The sequence below is a fragment of the Lycium barbarum genome, chromosome 10 (assembly GCF_019175385.1).
Source record: "Lycium barbarum isolate Lr01 chromosome 10, ASM1917538v2, whole genome shotgun sequence".
In the NCBI taxonomy this organism is placed as follows: Eukaryota; Viridiplantae; Streptophyta; class Magnoliopsida; order Solanales; family Solanaceae; genus Lycium; species Lycium barbarum.
The window spans coordinates 102862672-102882226 of record NC_083346.1 but is presented as its reverse complement, the minus strand read 5'-3'; the positions used below and the strand labels follow the sequence as shown (position 1 = coordinate 102882226).

The following is a 19555-nucleotide window of genomic DNA, read 5'->3' as shown; positions in this document are numbered from 1 at the left end:
GTCCACGTGAAGAAGTAGGAGACAATTACAAAAAAAAAAAACATAGCACATTTAAATAATGATAATAAGTTCAGAAAATGGTAAAAGTATGCTTAGAGAAACTTTAAAGAAGAGAAATTCAGGAAAAAAGAAATAACGATTTAAATTGAACACAAAAACCTTTAAAGAAGTCATAAAACCAAAAGATTTAAAACTTATACTTTTGGGTATAAGTTTAGACACATACGTCTCACACAAATAATGAGGAATAACATCAAGAAGACGAAATATAAACGGTCAAGAAACATATACACATATTTTCTTAAAATGATGAAGTTGGTCTATACTTAAAATTCAAGACTACAACAGATGGTGACATATGAAAGCACTTTCAATGTTGTTGAGTAGAAAGAGATGATGGCATGAAACTCGGTAGGAGAAGGTGTATTTCAAATCTTTCAATTGGAGAACCAAACCAGGAAAGTCATATATGGGAGAAGCGGACTAAGTAAAATAATTTATTAATATTTTCAATTAATTGAATTATAATACTTTCTATAATAAAAATTTCATAATTATATTACTAAAAGGTACTCTCTCGGTCCTAATTTATGTGACATAGTTTGACTAGACACAAATTTTTTTTTTTTAAAAGGAAAGATATTTAAAACTTGTGATCGAAAACAAGTCATAAATATTTATGTGAATTTAAATCATTTCATTAAAAGTAAAAGAGAAAACTTCAAGTTAAATGATTTCTAAACATAAAAATATATTATTTTTTTTAGACAGACAAAAAAAAGTATAATATTATTTTTTATATTGAGCCCGTCCTAGCACGGGTTTCTATCGTCTAGTTTTAAAAGAGAAATTCCTCTAGTAATATAATTACATGTATTTGCAACTTGGTGGTGATCCAACTTTTTGGGGACTTTATGGATATGGTCAAAGTGAGTGGTACGATGCTAATGAATCCCCACACTAGCTATCTGTGGGCAAATATCCCACTCGAAATGATGTGAATTTTGTCCAATGAAAAAGATAGCTTGTCTTTTTCGTTCTCTACTCTTGGGGCATTCATTTAAGTAAATTATTATTGCCTTTTTGAAAACACATTATGAGGCAACTTCAATACTTTATTAGCCAAACATTATTGATGCTACTGTTTCAATCGACCCTCCTCTGGCGCGAACAGAATTTTTTATAAACGATATTTGTATAGTATAACCATAATACTTTTTATGTAATTCCTGACCAAGTATAAAGAAATCACTCTTTAGATTCACATCAAATATTAAATGCTATGATCTTCATGCTTCGGAATCGATCATTTAGTACGGGGATATATACTTTATTCCCTATTAAGCTCTGGTTGGTTTTACCATAACTAAATCTTGGCTAAAGAGTTCCAAAGTTTACTCCTAATGTGTTTGAAGGGGGGCTATGTCGCCAGCGGCGCAACTAGGCTTTTTTTTTTTTTTTTTTTTGCTAGAAATTCAAACAAGGAAATTCATTGTTTTATGCAAAAGTGATTGAACAACTTATATATATATATATATATGAAAAAAAATTATACTACTACATAATATAGAAAAGACTCAAATATGCAATCGAACTATCGGAAATGACTCATTTATGCCATTCGTCAATAGTTTGGCCCATTTATGCCATGAAATTATCAGAAATGACTTATTTATGCCACTCATCAATAGTTTGACTCATTTACGCCATCGCCCGTTATCAAAATGACTCATCTATGCCATTTTTCATTAACGTTGGTTTTACAATACCAAATATGACACGTGATCTCCAACTAGATTACAATTGTGGGTGGGTAGGGTGCATGGATCAATTTTTTTTATTAATTTGAGATTTGAAATTGGGCTAGTTTAATTAAACGACGTAGACCTCTAATTAGAGGCCACGTGTCATATCTGGTATTATAAAACCGGCGTAAATGAAAAAAGGCATGGATGGATCATTTTAGTAACAACGATGGCATAAATGAGACAAACTATTAATGAGTGATATAAATGAGTCATTTTCAATAGTTTGATGGCATAAATGAGCCAAACTATTGATGAGTGAGTCATTTTCGATAATTCGATGACATATTTGAACTTTTTTCATTTTTCAATGAACCCTATGCTTCGCCCCTAGTGTAGCAAGAAGTTCGTTAGGTTTGCTTTTCATAATATTTGTTGGTCCATTTGGTACTGTTTTTCATAATATTTGTTAGTCAATTTGGTAGTGAAATGGTCCCCTAGTGATCAATTATTGAGTAGAGTCTTCACTCTGCACACACTACGCTATAAGCTTTGATTTTTTAAAGAAAAAGACAAAATAGACAATTTTCAAGGCCGTGTTTTCTTAGTAGGCGTTTGGCCAACACATGGTTTGAAATCAGCGTTTGGACATACGTTTGGAATCATGATTTGAAACCTCAAATCATCTAAAAAGGTATGATTTGGGGTTTGAAATCATAGTTTCAACTATTTAAAATATAAAATTTAACTCATAAATTTATATTTTGTAAAAAAGACTCATAAGTCGGTAGATATTTTTAACAATTACCCCCATCAATCATTTACCAATCTCATTAACTTCCACCAACCTTTATTTATGTCTACCAACCTTTAATTTATGTGGAAAGATTATATTAACGAGTAGTTACATTACTCATCATGTTAAATTTTCGTTTTTATTGAACTAAAGTTTGATTAATTGATGTTGATTTTTTAGAAAGGTCTTCTAGTAGTGTACCAATTTTGTTATAAACTATAATTTGCTCATTTGGTAAGATTATATAAGAATTGAGAATGTTTTAATAATTTTCATAATTTGTGGGATTTTTATGTCTATAAAAAAAAAATACAACTTCAAATGTTCAAATTATATGTTCAAACATAGTTTCAAATTATGATTTCAAACCATGTTCAAAAAGGGGTCTAAACTTTTAATTGCTTTTCGGTCTGGCCCAAGTATAAAAGCTTACGTCTGCATATTGACTGAAAAGCCAACTATTATTCACGCATATGCTTCTGTTTTATCGTTGTTCGTTGTTAGGCGATTAAATGTGATAATTCCCTTATTACAAAATGCCCAAAATAGGAAAGGAAAGCAATGGAAGTTTCAAGATGACACCTAGCATAGTGCTATAGGATGAATAAGTATTTGAACAATATGTATATTTAGTTAAAATTAAAAAATTGATGTTCAAGTTTTTCTTTTTTTGGTTAATTAGGAAAATATTAGTATAATACTACTTGTGCATCATTTTGAAAGCAAGTATTGTTAGCAGGGATGAATTTAGTAACTAAATTTGGGGCACATAAGCACATGATCTCTCCATAAAACTAGGTATTTTATGTATATATTTTCTAAAATTGGTATAATATTATCTGCAGGAACACATACTACAATAAGGCTAAATGGTACACTTGGTTGAAAGTTGAGTTATTTATCAAGAAGACTAGGAAACAATTCCCATTAAACACACTTTTTTCCTCTTTTTTTTTTTTTTGGTGAAGCCATGCTCTAAAAATCCTAGATTCGCATTGTTAGCGGTACTAGATCATTTAAAGGACAAATACAATTATTCCCAACTATCCGAGCAAAACAATTCCTAATTTATTTGTTTACATGAAGGTAGAAACAAATTTAAGAGAAATTACTAGATAAATATGATGATTATACTGCATTCTAGCATTATCTTTGACTAATAAGTATGCTATTTGGTTTTGCACCCTGTAAAATCCACTAGATGATCGGATCACGAAGCTGGTGCAACATCATCCTATAAATACTAAGAATATTAGAGTAAATTTGGTTTTTGAGAAATTAAAAGGGCGATTACCTTTGTAGAATCAATATTATTTTGTCGTATAGTAAATCCAGTTGTTTGAGCAACTTTAAGAGCCCGTTTGGATTGGCTTATAAGTTGTTTTTAATTTTTTTGAATATTTGACTGGTCAGCTTAAAGTCATTTTGTGCTTAAAATAAGCTGAAAAAAATAATTGAATCCGTTTGACTTAGCTTATCTAAAGCAGCTTATAAGCTCAAAACAACTTATAAGCAAAAAAAAAAAAAAATGAGTTGAGCTACCCCATTTTTATTTTTTTTAACTTATAAGCTGCTTAAAATAAGCTCATCCAAACAGACTCTAAGTCCTTTTGTTGAGGCTAACAACTGAGTATTAGCAAGAATCCATTCTCCATCACCTTGAATAACACTATTAATTCAACTTTTACCGGAATGCCAAGAGGTTCACAAAGATACTATATTCACTTCGTAAAAAGAATTTAACTTAACTTTTATATATTGATAGTAAAATAATTTTATACTATTTAAATAATTTAAGATACTATAATTATAAATCACTCTCCATAAAAAATGGACTAATAATCTGGAAAATGTAAGGTTATGTGAACAAAATTGATTGAGTAAAAATCCATTATTAATGTATATACTCCTCATCAACGAAGAGTTGTGATGAAATGGATAAGATTCATTCACCCTTAATAAGAGATTTTGGGTTTGAACTCCGAAAATGAAAAATATTTTATTAGGGAGCGCTTCCGCGATTTAGGTACCAATGGAGCTTATTCGGTGTGAATTCGGATTAGTTGGAGCTTAAGTGTGCATATTGAACACTAAATTAATTAGGTTCCGATAGGGATACAGGTCACCAAATGAGAAAATAAAAAATAATGCATATACTTCCTATATATATAAAGTAAAATCGAAAAAAGAATTGCATAGGATATTCCGCTGTAAACGCCACTTGTCAACATCTCCTTTTCCGTTCTTCAGGTAGGGAGAAAATATCAGATCCTCTCATAAAGCAACTTTTCTTTTCCTTCATCTCACACTGTCACACACACACACACACACACACTCTCACTCTCTCTCACCCTCCTAACACACCATACCCCGCACTCCCACCCCACCCCACCCATCATCCATAGATAATATAAAATATTTTTAGAATAATATCATCCGCTTAATTATTAAACATCACAAAATAAATAAATTAAAGTATCACTTATTTTTGAAAAAATACATAAAAAACATTTTCCTTCGTACCAAACACTCACTTAGGGGTCGTTTAGTAGGATGCATTAGGAAAAAAAAAAAAAACAATACATGCACTAGTTTTGTGTATTGCTATAATATTTTGTTTGATGTCCTTTTTCAACCTATAATATTAGTTATATACCCTATTTGGTATTATCTTATGTATAATTAATACATGGCAAACCATGATATTAGCAATATAAAAGTTTTTGATTATAATTTTTGTAATATTTTACACATAAATAAATGGTCTGCATATAAAATTTGTGGTTCAGTCGAACCCGTTCATATAAGGCTAGATAAGCCTGTGAGTATAGTATGGAGGGTATTTTTCTAAACAACGAATTTTTTACAAAAAATTTATTATTTCTAATACATTAATGATGAATAAGAAACAATCTCACATAACTAATATATAAATGGAAAAAGAAATGTATAGGATATTCCGCTGAAAATGCCACTTGTCAGCATCCTGTGGAGGACGGACTTTGAGGTAGCAGGGAGAGAAATATCAGTGTCTCACTCTCTCTCAGCTCCATCCCAATCTCCGCCCGAAAACAGTAAGAATGACGGACGTAACAGATGATATACAAGAAGAAATATCTTTCCAGGGATTTGAAGATGATTGTAGGCTTCTTCAAAGCCTACTCAACGATGTTCTTAATAGAGAAGTTGGCCCTCAATTCATGGAAAAAGTTGAACGCATTCGTGTCCTTGCTCAGGTCCACTTTTCATTGCTTTTTTCTTTCCTTCAATGCCTTTATTTTACCACTGGATTTCAATATCTACTATCTCTACATTCAAATAATAATTTTAACCTATATACACAGTGTAAATTTTCTCTTGGTTGAGTAAATATTTTGTGATGATCAGGTCCTTTGTCTGTTCTTAAAATTGTATGAATTACGTCGATTTTTAGAGAGGAATGATTTTGTTTTATTTATTTTAGGACACATTGAAGTACTGTTGATTTTCCGTTTGATTATTTATCATGTTGTTTTTTCATTTTATTTTATATGAAAGATCTGTGCTCTGCATGTGTTGATGGTTATGTATTTTTCTGGAGGATTGGGGAAAATTACGCTCTATGTCTACTGGGAGAAAGTATTTACGCCACATAGCCCATATTTTGAGTTTGTGTTATGTTTAGCACGTATCTGTGTATAAACACCTTTTTATACACTATTACACACTTCTATACAAGGTTGATATATTATGTATACATAATGCTTTCCCTAGGTATAATGTTGTATATGGTCTACTCGGCGTAAATAGTTTCAAAAGCTGTATATTTTTAAAAATATGTGATTGTTCCTCAGTATGTTCGCAAAATTGTGCGAATTACTTCGATGTTTAGAGAGGAATGATATTTTTGTTTATTTTAGAACTATAAACACATTGAAGTACTGTTGAATGTTCCTTGAATGTTTGTCACGTGGGTCCCGTTTCATGGGGATCTTAGTAGCTTGGTTGGCTATCTGAACTTTCTACCTTGTTGGTTAGGATTCGATTCCCCACCTTGTAATCCACTATCCCTGTGTAATAATAAATTTTTTTTTTCTAAAAATAGTGGGTCCCATTTCATTTCCATGAAAGATCGGTTCCCTGCATGCATTGATGGTTATGTAGTTTCTGGATTTGCTATTTCTCTGTTTGTAGTTTTCCCCTTGTACATGCATGTGCGCAAAATCATGTGGATTTAGTGTTTGATGTTCTTTGATGCGTTTGTTTTATGTGTTTCGATACAGAGCTGATACTTATTGAATGATTTATATGTGTAGACTTAGCAAGTTTTAGTATCTATAGCTGATCTTTTGAAATCCCTTTTAACACCCACATTAAAAAATTAATACTCCATTTGTCCCAATTTATGCGACATTTTTCGCTTTTCGAGAGTCGAACAAGTAAATTTTTTACTGCGATTTATTCGCATGTCCTTTAAATACATTAAATTGTTAATTATTGTGACTTATAGTACTTTTTATGTAGTTTCTAAATATGTAAATAATTTTTCAAAAATCTTAAATATTGTATGTCTGAATTCATGGTTAAAATAAAGAAGTCTGACTCTCGAAATTCGAATTGTGTCACATAAATTGATACGGAGGGACTACATGCTTTACTTGAGCCTAGGGTCTATCAGAAACAGAGGTAAGGTCTGCGTACACCACCCTCCCCAGACCCCAATTGTGAGATTACACTGGGTTTGTTGTTGTATTGAAAAATTAATACAATGGAGAAGTTTGCTAAATCTATTGGGTTTTGAACGTCTGTTTGTGATTCCTTGTTGCTGTCTCAGTGTATTGATTTCTTTGTTCAAAAGGTCTGTGCGTAGTGTAGAATTTACAACTCAGAGTATAGGGTATATATATGTGGTTATACTAATTGGAAGATTTTTTTTTTCTATCTTCAGGGTGCGTGTAACATGAGAATGGCGGGAATTGAGGACACAGCAGAGCTTCTTGAGAAACAACTGGCATCGGAGTTGTCAAAAATGACGCTAGAGGAAGCTCTTGCTCTTGCCCGCACATTTAGCCATTATCTTAATTTGATGGGAATTGCAGAAACACATCATAGGTGAGTTGCCCGCATTTCCCGTTGTTCAGCTATTTCATCTCCTAGCAAGCGCATTATGGCTTGCATATCGTAGTTACGGTAGTAATTCTGAATGTTGAATTTGCCTGGTGATAGATTAACTGCTTGTCTTTTGGCCTTTCAATAATAAGGTGTAGGAACCACATAAAGGTAATTTTGATAACTGACTCATGTTTGTAGAGTACGCAAGGCGCGAGGAGTAGCACAAATGTCAAAATCTTGTGATGACATTTTCAACCACCTCTTGCAGAGTGGTATTCCTCCAGATCAGCTTTATGACACGGTTTGCAAGCAGGTCTGCTTTATTCATCCAATTTATCAGATTAAGAAATGTGGAAGTTTTTTTATCAGGGGTTTTTCTGATTAAGCAAATTTTCTCCTTATTGCAGGCGGTTGAGATTGTTCTCACTGCACATCCCACACAAATAAACCGTCGTACCTTACAATACAAACACATCAGGATTGCAGTGCGTTTTCTTTCCCAGAATGTTTACCGGAAAAGAGTACAGTTTTATATTAGATAAAACCATCTTTGACCATTGTTGCTCTGTGAATCTTTATTTTGTGCAGCACCTTTTGGAATATAATGACAGGCCTGATCTTGGGACTGAAGACAGAGAGATGCTAATTGAAGATCTGGTGGGTGCCATTAAGTGTTGTGGATATTCAAGCCACATATTGAACATCGTTACTGATCCAAAAATCTGTGTGATTATTGTAGGTCAGAGAGATGACATCTATATGGCAAACAGATGAGCTCCGACGGCACAAACCTACTCCAGTCGATGAAGCTAGGGCTGGTATTTCTTTTTGGAGATTTGTACAAATTCTGATTTCGACATCTTTTCATTCTAGAAACACAACCAAGTTTAAAACCTTTCAGGTTTACATATTGTGGAACAGACGCTGTGGAAAGCTGTACCCCATTATTTACGTCGAGTCAGCAATGCTTTGAAAAAGGTTTTCTATAATATGATCTTTCACAGAGTTATAACGAAGGCATACAAATACAATATGTTATAATTGGTTCTGCTTCCTCCTTTTAGCATACTGGAAGGCCTCTACCATTGACTTGCACGCCGATAAGATTTGGATCTTGGATGGGGGGCGATCGAGACGGAAATCCAAATGTCACAGCAAAGGTTAAGTTTAATATGCTTATCCATGTAAAAGACTTACTGTTGTATTTCTAAACTCAATTATTTCTTGATACTCTGGTGAATATGGAGTTTGCATACATTTCTTTTTTTCTTTCTTTTTCTGTGTTCAAATCCCACTATAAAATAGAACCTATGTCACGGTAAAGTCCTGCTTCTACTTGGGTAATGTTTCTTTTCTCATAACCAGTGATGAAACTTCCTAGTATAAGTTCAGTAAACAATCATAAGAAAAAAATAAACTTTTGCTCAGCACATTCTTGACGAGAAGCAGAGTTCTTTTGATCCTGCATTTCGTTGTTTGTGTAAGCAAATCCATAACTTGTACTGATGCAGTAATTTCCATCTATAAAATTAACATATGTTTTTTGTTATTTCAGGTCACAAAAGATGTCTCTCTTCTGTCCAGGTGGATGGCTATAGATCTTTATGTAAGAGAAATAGATAGCCTCAGATTTGAACTTTCCATGAATCAATGCAGTGAAAGATTTGCAAGACTGGCACATGATCTCTTAGAAAAAGGTTTGTTTCTCAAAACTCTTTTGGCAATTTGCTCAGTGGTTCATCCTCTTGCTAGGTGATGGTAATGTTTGGCTTTTGGTTTTCAACTATATGTTTAAGTCAGTGAGTGACAAATGAATCTGGTAACTTTTTAATCAATCAGCTTTCCAAATATTAAAAAACATGATTCAGATTATCAAGAAAGCGAAGGTACCCGATGGTACTCTCTTTTCTTCTTTCCTTTTGAAGTCTAAATAAAAATTCCAAGTGTTCCCTGTTGGTTGATCTCTTTTTCTTTAGTTTTCCTTCACCAAAAGTGTGCTAATTTAGTTAGCATCGAAACTTTTTATTCCTGTTTTTTTGATAACCGAGAAATCCCCGAGGGCCAGTGGCGCACGGTTTGAAACTCGCTGGACATTATTTTAATTCTATTGTTTTGAGGTTGGACCTTATTTGCTAGTCATGTTTGTTAAGATGCTACTATTAATGTACAACTTGTATGTCAATCAAATATTCTATTACTTGGCATGGTCCAAAAAATTTTCTTTGATAAGGGATGTGTTATGACTCCTAAAATAAGCTCTATGCTAGATACAACAGATTCTAGCTTATTTTTTAGAGCAGATGGAGGCCTTTTCAGATATCTATTTGCCTTTTTTTTTTTAATGACATTCTCAAGCAGTTAGGCCATCTGGATTAAGAACTAGTACTGAATTTGCATCAGGTATTTGTGTTTTCTTATGGTCTCTTGAAATCCCTTCCAGGAAATACTTCTGACGATCACCTTGATTCGTGGAATCAATCTTCCAATTGGAGTCAATCAAAACATCAAGGACAACATGCTCCTCCTTTCCCTACAAAGCTCCCTACCGGAGCTGATCTGCCCTCTTGCACAGGTAGTACAGATTCATTATCCATTTCATTTATACTGAGAACTTCAACTTCCAGCATCCAATTCAATAATGCCTTCAAAAGGCTCAAATTTCTTCATTCAGCTCGGTCATTATTCATCGTACTCTTAAGTTGATATGCTCTCCTTCCCATTTTATGTGATGGTGCTTGACTGGCCATGTAATTTAGGAAACAGAGAATAACTTTTGAAACTAGTGGTTTAAAACATGCCATAGATACTTGTATGGCTATAAATAATCTCATTAAGGTTAAAATGGAAGTTTAAAGTTAACTTGTTTCGAAACATAGAAAGTTATTCTTTTCGTCAAATAAAAAAGGATAGTGCATCACATATACTCCATGTTGCATAAACTTTCTCTAGTCTTCTCGTTATTTTCCTTTCGCTGTAGTAAATTGGTAGATATTTTGTTGATATCCTTGATTGTCAAATAGGGTTTGAGAAATAACGAACGTATATCTATCAGGTTGACTTTTTTGCTGTTCCTTCAAGATGCTTCAACAGTCACCGATTTCTTAGGTGTCATTGCAATAAGATCCTTCAATGTCCAATCACTGTAAAAACAGATACCATAATATGCTCCCTGTTGTAATACATTATTGATGCTCAAATCGTAAACTGACATTTGTTGTTTATCATGGTTTCTGAAGTTCAATTTTCTGCTTATTCTGTATCTTTCTCTCCTAAGTTGTTTTTCAATATAAAAATAACGTTAACTAGTTACTGATAAACATAACACATGATCTTTTACAGAATGCAGTGATGTTGAGTCCCACTATCCTAGACTGGCTCTTCCTGGGACAGAATTCATACCACTAAAAAATCAGGTTAAGATGGTTTTATGATTTCACTACAGTTGTCATTCTTGTCTGCCTATGCCCCTCTATCTTCACAAATTAATGTGTTCCTTATTGTTACTTACCCCAGAAAAATACTCGGTTTCTCATGCATTAGAAATCTTTACAGGATGGTCAGCCTACTTCAAAAGTGGGTTCCCTTGCTGTTGATACCAGTAAAACTACTGAAAAGGCATATGGAAATGGAAATATAACACCGCGTTCTGCTTCGTTAAGCGCTAGTCAGCTTCTCCAAAGGAAACTTTTTGCCGAGACCCAGGTTGGAAGGGCCAGCTTCCAAAAGCTACTGGAACCAAGCTCATCACAGAGACCTGGAATTGCGCCTTATAGAATTGTCCTTGGGGATGTAAAAGAAAAGGTATCCTCTTTGTTCCTACAACACTAGTCAAATATGTTCTCTTGCCTCAGAGAGAAAAGTTTGTATTGGAATTTGATATATGGAAATTTAAGAATGATAGATATGGTTTCCTTAAGTACTTTCTCGGTACATTTTTCCACGATATGGTAGATGATGGTAATGTTCTGATGGTATGATACTGAAAAGAAGTTTCAAAAGACGTCAAGTCAAACAAATCTTTCTTCGTTGTTACCCAAAATTTCTTTGTAAAATACAATGTATTTCAACTACCGGAACTTTATACTTAATGGCATGAAAAGAGTATAATTACAAATGGTCATTATTGTTATTCATCTTTTATATGTTAAGTCTCTTGACAATTTGATTAGAAATGGATTTGATTTTGGTTTAGGTTTGTTTCGTTTCTCAATTGGAGAACAATGTGTGTGTTTAGATTTGGTTTTAGAAGAGTGGGTTTATGTTTGGAAGAATTGTTTTCTGAGTAGCAGTACTTTGATTCCCCCCCCCCCCCCCCCCCCCTTTTTTTTTTTCTCTCTGTTTCTGGAAAAACAAAGTCAAAGCTGTTGTTCCAGCACACAAAAGCTGTTTCTGTTTGTTTTTACTTGTTTCCACATAGGTAAGTCTAAGAATGAAAATGTGGAAACTACAGCCAAGGTTCTTCGAGAGGGAATTTCCACATAGCATAGTCATTTTGATAATTTGGTTTGCCAGATGGATCTTACTGCTAATATATGGTCGATGAATGAACTTTTAGTTGTAACTAAGTAGTGCCTGAGTACCACCACTTCCAACGAGTGCCCAAGTTCTAGGTAGGTTTTTCTTTGTTAAGCAAGAAATTGGTAGGTAGATATGAGAATAATAAATCGAAATTGATTTGGCACACATTAGCAGAATTTTCTAATTTGTGGAGGTAGTTTCCTGAACCAAATAAGGATGTGAATTCTTGTCACGATAAAGGACAAGCTTGTACCCTCTATATTTAGTCTACTTTTGTGTAATATGTGCAAATAGATGTTTATTCCCATGCATCTTTGTCTGGATGAACTCACCTTTCTGATGTTTGAGGAGTTGAGGATAGGCTAATATCCTATTATGTGGCTACTGATTTATGTGATGGCTTGAATTCACATCCTTTATCGTGATGTGAATTCACGCCATCACATAAATCAGTAGCTTTATTCACATCAAGCCATTCAAGCCATCACCTTTATCGTGACAAGAATTCACATCCTTATTTTGTGCTATTTGGTAATAGTAAATAACAGTCCTATTTCTGAATGCTTTTGTATATTGATGTAGTGGAACTGTGTTGAAGTATGTATTAATAAAGCTAATATGTCACTAAAATGAAGTACTTTGTTTGATCTCAGACTAGGATGCATCTATAGTTGATGGAATATATCTCGTAGACTTATAAAGGGGACTACTGCTTACGCATAACAAGAATATTGTTGGGTTTGACAGTTAGTTTCTTTCTTGAAATGTAGTAACTTCCTTTGATGAATAATTGGTGGGATGGAAGTTGATGATTAATTCACAATGAGGAATTATGTCAATGTTGCAATTGCTTTCGATGTTCCGTATGGAACAACGAAATTTAGAAGTTCTTATAGGCCTTAAAATTGAATGTTCAACTAGTGATTTTCTTTTTGTTCTTTATGCCATAGTGTTTGATGATGGTAATCTTTTCTAAATTCAGCTCCTCAAGACACGGAAGCGTCTGGAGCTTCTTCTTGAAGATCTTCCGTGTGACCATGATCCTTGGGATTATTATGAAACATCACATCAGCTTTTAGAACCACTGCTATTGTGCTATGACTCGCTGGTACAAGTCAATCCTCGTTGCTTTCATAATCCATTTATGCACCTTCTAATTATTACTATTTAAGATTCGAGAGAAAAAAACTACTAATAATCATGGACAGCTCCTAGTTCTCAAAAATGTAAATATTGGGTTCCTTGCAGCAATCATGTGGTTCTGGGGTTCTAGCTGATGGGAGGCTTGCTGACCTAATCAGGCGAGTTGCTACATTTGGGATGGTCTTAATGAAGCTTGATCTTCGTCAGGTATATGTTTTTTCATGTTATTGTTGAGATTTAGTGAAACACGTGCTTATATTCAATCCAATGAATCAGGAATCTGGTAGGCACTCTGAGGCTCTTGATGCAATCACGAAATACTTGGACATGGGTACATATAGTGAGTGGGATGAAGAACAAAAGCTGGACTTTCTGATTAAAGAGCTAAAGGGAAAAAGGCCTTTGGTTCCTCCTACTATAGAGGTAAGATAATGTACTTCTATCCTATTTTAAGTGTATTGCTTAGTTATCTTTGTGTTTGTTTAATTGATCTGATCTCCAGTGCCTTCACAGGAGGAAAAGAATGAGATTTAGTAGAACCCATTTAAAACTAGAGATAGCTTGCCTGCCCAAAAATGTAGGCAACGAAGTACCTTTAGGAGTGGTTAGTACTGGCAGCTGTAACTCTATCCTGTCATTTGCTTAAAGCTCTGCATCCCTCTATCTGCCAATAATATGGGAACCTTTAAGCTTTAACTGATAACAACCATAAAATGTGTATGTTCCTCAGTTTACATCAGGAATTATCATTTTCTTTTGATTAAAATGTTGTAGGACCTTAATTGTGTTCCAAACTATCAATCCTGTCTTCTTCTTTGTCTTTTCAGTTTTCCACTACATATATTGGCGTGTCAAATTTATATTTGATGAAATCCCTGCATTCATAAGCTTTGATGTTGGCAAAATAGTGGTTAACTTTGAATGTCACTGCCATGTAACATAATTAACTGATTTTGTTAGTTAGTTAGGGCTTGTATGGGATGCGGGATGGGATAGACAAGAATATCCCATGGGATTAGCTATCCCACCTTCTATATGTGGGATGGGATAGACAAGAATATCCATGCGGAATTAGAATATCGAGCAAGGGTTGTAGCAACTTGTGAGCTAGTCTGGATCAAATAATTGCTCAGAGAATTAATGCTTGGAGATATCAGTCAGATGGAACTTGTGTGTGATAATCAAGTTGCATTTCATATTGCATCTGGCTGTCACTTCATCAGGGAAAATATTCTCTAGGAGATATTTGTTACAAAATTTTTGAAGTCAAATGACCAGCTTGCAGACATATTCACCAAGTTCCTTATTGGTATTTGTATTAGTTACATCTGTAACAATCTTGTTTCGTATGACTTATATACACTTGCTTGAGGGGGAGCGCTAGATAGTTAATGTTATATTTATACTTAGTGTCCCACATTGGACAAGATTACATGTACTCATGATATTCCATCTATATAAACAGATAGAAGCGTAGGGCATATTAACTATGAATTCTCATAAACACTTTTCTCTCATGTTATACTTATCACATAACGAAGGTCTAAAGTAGTATCTACCTTATGCTATGGAACAGAGATAGTCATTTAACGTTGTCAGGAAAGGCCTAAATCTCTTTTAAACGGAGCAGACTGAATGGAAGTCCTTTGGCCCCTGGAGCAGCTACATTAGCTGTCCACTGTAGCTGGGTGGTAGTGCTTGTCTTCCCTTTTCTCGTGCAAGTTATATCCTAAATTTTTTGTCTCTGCAGGAGAAACCCAGCACTCAATCATATACTGGTGCAACTTTATTATTCTTTCTTGATTTCTGAGGGAGGAAACTTGATAGCCTAGAGTTGAGTATTTGGTGGTATTTATGGCAGATAGAAGAAGTAGATAGATAACTAATTCTTGGATTGGGAAGTGATATCGGGTAGTGAGTATCAAAACCATATCATCATACTCTTTTAGTATATTAAGTAACAAGGTAGATAGCTGATTCTTGGATGGGAAAATGATATCGGATAGTGAGTAAACTACTGAGTACCTAATTATTACCATTTGAGTAGAATTGTATTCATCTTGCAATTAAATTAGTTGCCAAAGTCCGTGGCCTGAGTTCCTTTATTAGATTGCTAGTTCCTATTCTTCGTCTTGGATCTGATTCTTTTTTTAATCCTTCTTTTATAGGTTCCGCCTGATGTCAAAGAAGTCTTGGACACGTTCAAAGTAGCAGCTGAATTAGGAAGTGATTCACTTGGAGCTTATGTTATTTCCATGGCTTCAAATGTATGATCAATATCCATATGGTGTCCATTTAAACTATCTTTTGGCAGTGGTGGATGGTTCAGCGAAATCTGCATAAAGGATACCTGATCTTAAGTTTTGAGCTACGTGTTTCCATTACCTATTATGTACTAACGTTTTGATGTATCTTCAATTGGCAGGCCAGTGATGTCCTAGCTGTAGAGCTTTTACAGAAGGATGCACGCCTTGCTGTTGCTGGGGAGCTAGGCAGACCTTGTCCCGGTGGAACGTAAGACTGACATCTTTTTGGTTGCAGATGCAATAACAGAACTTTCTTCATGAACTTAACAAAAAACTTATGTTCATTTGGATGTCTGGCTGTGCAATAATTTTTGAGAATTGATTGTGACCTATATTCATTCAGTTGGGCTAATGTTAAGCCAATGAATTGCCATTTCAGTGTTCATCTTTTTGGTACTTGCAGAATTTCCATCGTAGTTTTACAATTCTTATTCTTTAGCTGCATTGAGACAAGTACAGATGCCTACAGGGAAATCTCTTTTCCTCTTTAGATGATTGGATATAATCTTTATGTCCTCCCATCTAATTCTTTCTTGCATTCTAGGCTTAATGCTTCACTGTAGCTGGTTTCAGCGTTTTCCTATTGTGGTTCATAGAAAATTGTTTGATCTGGTTCCAAGGGAATTAGATTTATTGTCGAGTGCTACAGAATTATGTTCACATATATTCTCATGCACCTCGTAGGTTTATGTGGAAATCATGCCTAGGAAGGGTGACGGATCCCAGTTTCCAGACAAATACTGTTGTAATACTCGAAATTTTACTTATGCAACCATGATTGCGGAGTACTATCTGATTTTCTGTTTTCATATAAGACATCTTTGCTAGATTAATATCTAATTGCCTAGTAACATTTCTGCACTGAAACCAGTTGAGATGAGTTGTAAAATTAACATTGTAGCTCACACAGCCAGACCATTTTAAGGGAATATACCGATTGAAAAGAGGTAATGCTTATATGGTTATGAAAATAGTGCTAAATATTTCATGTGTTTCAACAGACTGCGGGTGGTTCCTCTGTTTGAGACCGTGAAAGACTTGAGAGAAGCTGGCTCGGTGATTAGAAGATTACTATCAATTGATTGGTACAGGGACCACATCATAAAGAACCACAATGGACATCAGGAGGTATTTATGTCATGATGCATTAGGCTATTCAAAAAAGTTTCACTTTTGGGCTTAGCTCATGGTTGGTGTGCACAGGTTATGGTTGGTTATTCTGATTCTGGCAAAGATGCTGGCCGTTTCACTGCTGCATGGGAGCTTTACAAAGCTCAAGAAGATGTTGTAGCTGCATGTAATGAATTTGGCATTAAAGTCACTCTGTTCCATGGGCGCGGTGGAAGCATTGGCCGTGGTGGTGGTCCTACATACCTTGCAATTCAATCCCAGCCACCCGGCTCTGTTATGGTTTGTTTTCAGTTAAACTGTCTTGAAGCTCCTAATATATTACTCGCATGTATACGCTATGAACCTGAAGATTTCCTTGAATTACATTATGGGTGCATTCAAATCAGGTTTCTCATACCCATATTGTTCCTGTAACCTTGTGGTAGTAACTGGTTACACCATCTTAATGTCATAATAAGGAGAGTGTATTAGGATGAAAATTGGTTTTACTGAAGACATCTTATATTTTCATAATGAAGGGGGAGCAGAAGAGGGATGTGGATGTGTTCATCACCCTCTTACCTTCTAGTCTGAATTGCCACAAATTTCCTCCGTGCCTGTCTTGCTTCCTCTTTGTCTCAGACTTCCTTTTAACTTCCCATCTGACCACTCACAAAGTCACAATCTGCTCTCTAACGTATTACGCATAACAAAATGTGGTTAGAGGCTCCAATCTATGGACATTAGTTTGCTGATTCTTCAACTCTAACCTGTTGAAGCTTTTGTTCCTTAAATAGTAGAACAGTTTGAGAACAATAAGTAATACTCTGCTTTTGCTATCAGAAAAGCCTTAATATCACCTCTGTGCATGCACTAAGAAGTTCTTTTCTAATTTATTGCTGAAATTATCAGGGAACTCTTAGATCTACGGAACAAGGAGAAATGGTGCAGGCAAAATTTGGATTACCCCAAATGGCTGTTCGGCAGCTAGAGATATACACTACAGCTGTTCTACTTGCTACTTTACGTCCCCCACAGCCTCCGAGGGAACAAAAATGGCGTAATCTGATGGAAGACATATCAAATTTGAGCTGCAAGAGTTACAGAAGCACAGTATATGAAAACCCCGAGTTCCTTACTTACTTTCACGAAGCAACACCTCAGGCTGAGTTAGGATTTCTCAACATTGGTAGCCGTCCAACAAGGAGAAAGAGTTCAGGTGGAATCGGTCAACTCCGTGCAATTCCATGGATATTCGCATGGACCCAAACAAGATTTGTCCTCCCTGCATGGCTTGGAGTTGGAGCAGGCTTGAAGGGTGTTTGTGACAAGGGACATACAGAAGACTTACGAGCAATGTACAGAGAATGGCCCTTCTTCCAGTCAACTGTTGATCTTATAGAGATGGTTTTAGGGAAAGCAGACAGTCCTATAGCCAAGCATTATGATGATGTTCTAGTGTCTGAGTCACGTAGAGAACTCGGTGCAGAAATGCGGAGGGAGCTCTTGACAACAGGAAACTATGTCCTATTGGTTACTGGTCATGAGAAACTATCAGCAAACAACCGTAGCTTGCGGAGGTTGATCGAGAGCAGGCTTCCATATCTTAACCCAATGAATATACTGCAGGTGGAGATATTAAAGAGGTTGAGACGTGACGAGGATAACAATAAGCTTAGAGATGCATTGCTTATTACCATAAATGGCATTGCTGCCGGTATGAGGAACACCGGCTAAAGGCCGATAAATTCAACTGCATAGACCTTTAAGTATTTGATAAAAAATCTTTACAGTACTTATGCAGAATATAAAAAAATCAGTGTTTATCCTTCGATAACCTATCAGTAGTTTTGGTTTTCTTGACCTTCCTCTGGTATATTTTGTGGTTAAGCATTTGAACGATCAAACAGCTAAGGTCTTTTATCGAATGAAATGACTTGGTTTATCTGCTTGTTTTACATATCCAATAGCTCATATTAATAAGGTTTGGGCAGAACCGAAGAGTAAGTCACAATAGATTTTCAAGAAAATTATGCGAAAAACAGATTTATGGATACAAGATTAGGTTAACTATGTAAGCTAGTGTTCTTATGGAGGTGACCATTGGAGCATGTCCTAATGGAATATTCACTGTAAATTCTTACTACCAATTTACCCTGAAAGGTAAATGAGCTTTGCTCTTATAGGCCTATATGGCATGAGACAATAGTTGCCTATCATACTGAGTTATTGATACAAATCAGTTGCAATCAGTAGATAAACATATACAACAGTGTTTATTATATTATCTTGATATTCCAGCTAGGCCCTTTCTGAGTTTCAGCTTATTATAAATGTTGAAGTAGTTATGGCAATTATTTAAAAATAATTAAACTGATCATAGTAGATAGATAATTAATTAGGACTCTCTTATTTGAATTAACTTGATCATTAATTAAAGACCCAGGAGAAATGGGTTTTTATTGCTGACCTGAAAATTAATTATCGAAGTTCATAAGGAGCAATGATTAAGAAGACACTAATGGCTATCCAAATTCTAGGAGTAGGCGATAGATGTTGCCACCCATTTACAGTCCTCTAATAACAGCAAGAGTTTAACTAATATAGTATAAAAAATATTTGCATTACCAGATCACACTGTAAAGCCAAGTAACTTAGCTTGGATTGATACCTGCCAAAACAAGTGAGTGATGTTAAGTTTGTGGGCGCGGGGTGGCAGGGGGCGTCAGCCCTCTGTAATGGGAAGCAAGTGGCTGAATATTCTAAAGTAGTCCGTAAGTTACTTGAAAAATAGCTTGAAGACACCCTAGAAACTTTAGGGTTATGGGGTTTTGGCAACTGAGATA

The 19555-nt window shown here is 35.0% G+C and overlaps 1 protein-coding gene across 1 annotated transcript; it reads left to right on the top strand.

Moving 5' to 3' along the window:
• Window positions 1–5474: 5474 nt before the first annotated feature.
• LOC132613835 (phosphoenolpyruvate carboxylase 4) lies at window positions 5475–18654 on the top strand. The gene is made up of 20 exons (XM_060328117.1): window positions 5475–5777; window positions 7469–7632; window positions 7831–7945; window positions 8040–8117; window positions 8221–8289; window positions 8372–8450; window positions 8534–8610; window positions 8697–8792; window positions 9188–9329; window positions 10073–10204; window positions 10972–11045; window positions 11185–11433; window positions 13133–13258; window positions 13399–13500; window positions 13570–13716; window positions 15462–15560; window positions 15719–15807; window positions 16601–16727; window positions 16803–17009; window positions 17622–18654. Exons 1-20 carry the CDS (start codon window positions 5622–5624, stop codon window positions 18444–18446), a joined length of 3153 nt encoding a protein of 1050 aa, XP_060184100.1. The 5' UTR covers window positions 5475–5621; the 3' UTR covers window positions 18447–18654.
• Window positions 18655–19555: the final 901 nt, after the last annotated feature.